The 3,015-nt window shown below is 35.4% G+C and overlaps 1 protein-coding gene across 1 annotated transcript; it reads right to left on the minus strand.

Annotated features, from left to right (window-relative positions):
• Positions 1-1,182: 1,182 nt before the first annotated feature.
• LOC121796658 (agamous-like MADS-box protein AGL6) lies at positions 1,183-1,989 on the minus strand. Its single transcript, XM_042195465.1, has 2 exons — positions 1,669-1,989; positions 1,183-1,353 (listed from the first exon to the last, which is right to left on the minus strand). Exons 1-2 carry the CDS (start codon positions 1,987-1,989, stop codon positions 1,183-1,185), a joined length of 492 nt encoding a protein of 163 aa, XP_042051399.1.
• Between the last annotated feature and the right edge of the window lie 1,026 nt (positions 1,990-3,015).

Consider the following 3,015-nt stretch of genomic DNA (forward strand, 5'->3'; position numbering starts at 1 on the left):
ACAAAACACATCACTCTTAGCATGATTTTACTTCACCCTTGTTTACAAAACACATCACTCTTAGCATGATTTTACTTCACTCTTGTTTACAAAACACATCACTCTTAGCATGATTTTACCTCACTCTTGTTTACAAAACACATCACTCTTAGCATGATTTTACTTAACTCTTGTTTACAAAACACATCACTCTTATTATGATTTTACTTCACTGTTGTTTACAAAACACATCACTCTTAGCATGATTTTACCTCAATGTTGTTTACAAAACACATCACTTTTATTATGATTTTACTTCACTGTTGTTTACAAAACACATCACTTAGCATGATTTTACTTCACTCTTGTTTACAAAACACATCATTCTTAGCATGATTTTACTTCACTGTTGTTTACAAAACACATCAATCTTATTATGATTTTACTTCACTGTTGTTTACAAAACACATCACTTAGCATGATTTTACCTTACTCTTATTTACAAAACACATCACTATTAACATGATTTTATTTCACTCTTGTTAACAAAACACATCACTATTAGCATGATTTTACTTCACTCTTGTTAACAAAACACATCACTCTTAGCATGCTTTTACTTCACTCTTGATAATAAAACACATCACTATTAGCATGATTTTACTTTACTCTTGTTAACAAAACACATCACTATTAGCATGATTTTACTTCACTCTTGTTAACAAAACAAATCACTATAATGAATGCTAAGTCAAGTTATTGATGGTTTAGGTCTATTAAGTTTGATTTTTTGAATTACAAATTTTGATCCAATAACCTTGAATTTATTACTGTGTTCAGATTATTATATAGAATTGTCATTAAAAAAAAGGTATGACAGTTGATAACAAGGATGTGATGTTAATAGCCCATGTCATGAGTCCCCACCATCCATAAACGGATAGCGACACAATGTAGTAGTTTAACTCTCAAGTATATGAAAATATAAACTTCAGGAAAATCTTCAACAAACGTGACATAACCATCCCATACATGCCGATAAAATAAGCATGCAGCATCGACTTTAATCTCCAACTTGCTCATTTAGTTAATTCTATACTTCCCAAGCCATTTTTAAATTTCCATAAACTTCTAAATCGACCCCCTTCTGTTGATGTTTCAATTTCGAATTTCTGATGCAAAATCATCATCACGTCGATTCCTTCACCGAGAACTGCTGGTGCGATGTAATCGATTACAGTAGCCTATTGGAGAAGACCTCGGCGGTGATGTGCTAGAGACCACGGTGTAGACGGGGCGGCCGTTGGAGACGTCGGTGCCGTTGCGGAAGATGCAGAGGAAAGGGGATTCGAAGCTTCTGCTGGGCGACCTAACCTGATTTTGGTGTCAAGCTTTTACAAAATTACCATAATACCCCCGCCTGGTTATTATGGAGTAAATTTGTGATTGAGGGAACTAATTTCTCCTTAAATTAGAAAATTACATGTCTTAATATATAGAGTAGTGCAAGAGCCCCTTAAACCTATAACTAGAGAACAAATCACAACCACAAGATCAAGAAAATCAAGGGCTAGTATTAAGACATGTAATTTTCTAATTTAAGGAGATATTAGTCCCCTCAATCACAAATTTACTCCATAATAACCAGGCGGAGGTATAATGGTCATTGCATAGCCAAAAATAGGTTACGTCGAAAAACATAGTTTCATCTCCTCTTCTCCTCTTCTCCATCTTCATCGCCGTCTTGTACCCGTCGTCGTCGCAGCGACGGAGGGAGATCGGATCGATGCGGTCGATCAGAGCGGGGTGGCCGAAAGCGTAGAGCTTCTGCGCCGGGGACTGCACCAGAATCGCGACTTCCGCACCGCAGAGGATGGAGAGTTCGGTGGCTTTGCGGAAGAGCCCGCCGCGGCGCTTGGTGAAGGCGACTTGCAGGCTTAATTTATTCTCGATTTTCCTCATTGGGATTTTCCTTCTCCCCAGAGTTTTTGTGTCGTTGGAATTCTCCATTGCCGTGATAAAAATAATTGTAATGCTGTTGCATTGTGATTAAAACTAAACATACCATCTATATTTATAGAGTCGATTTTTGACGGATTATTCATTTGAATGCACATTTTTTTACGAATTTCGTTTTTTGTTATTCAATTGGAATGAGCAGGCAATTCATGTGTCATAATTTTGAACTTGAAATTGATGTGTTTTGTTAACAACATAGTGATGTGTTTTGTAAACAAGAGTGAAGTAAAATCATGCTAAGAGCGATGTGTTTTGTAAACAAGAGTGAAGTAAAATCATGCTAAGAGTGATGTGTTTTGTAAACAAGAGTGAAGTAAAATCATGCTAAGAGTGATGTATTTTGTAAACAAGAGTGAAGTAAAATCATGCTAAGAGTGATGTGTTTTGTAAACAAGAGTAAAGTAAAATCATGCTAAGAGTGATGTGTTTTGTAAACAAGAGTGAAGTAAAATCATGCTAAGAGTGATGTGTTTTGTAAACAAGAGTGATGTGTTTTGTAAACAAGAGTGAAGTAAAATCATGCTAAGAGTGATGTGTTTTGTAAACAAGAGTGAAGTAAAATCATGCTAAGAGTGATGTGTTTTGTAAACAAGAGTGAAGTAAAATCATGCTAAGAGTGATGTGTTTTGTAAACAAGAGTGAAGTAAAATCATGCTAAGAGTGATGTATTTTGTAAACAAGAGTGAAGTAAAATCATGCTAAGAGTGATGTGTTTTGTAAACAAGAGTGAAGTAAGATCATGCTAAGAGTGATGTGTTTTGTAAACAAGAGTGAAGTAAGATCATGCTAAGAGTGATGTGTTTTGTAAACAAGAGTGAAGTAAGATCATGCTAAGAGTGATGTGTTTTGTAAACAACAATGAAGTAAGATCATGCTAAGAGTGATGTGTTTTGTAAACAACAGTGAAGTAAGATCATGCTAAGAGTGATGTGTTTTGTAAACAACGGTTGAGTAAGATCATGCTAAGAGTGATGTGTTTTGTAAACAACAGTGAAGTAAGATCATGCTAAGAGTGAT

Source organism: Salvia splendens, chromosome 3, assembly GCF_004379255.2.
Source record: "Salvia splendens isolate huo1 chromosome 3, SspV2, whole genome shotgun sequence".
Taxonomy (NCBI): domain Eukaryota; kingdom Viridiplantae; phylum Streptophyta; class Magnoliopsida; order Lamiales; family Lamiaceae; genus Salvia; species Salvia splendens.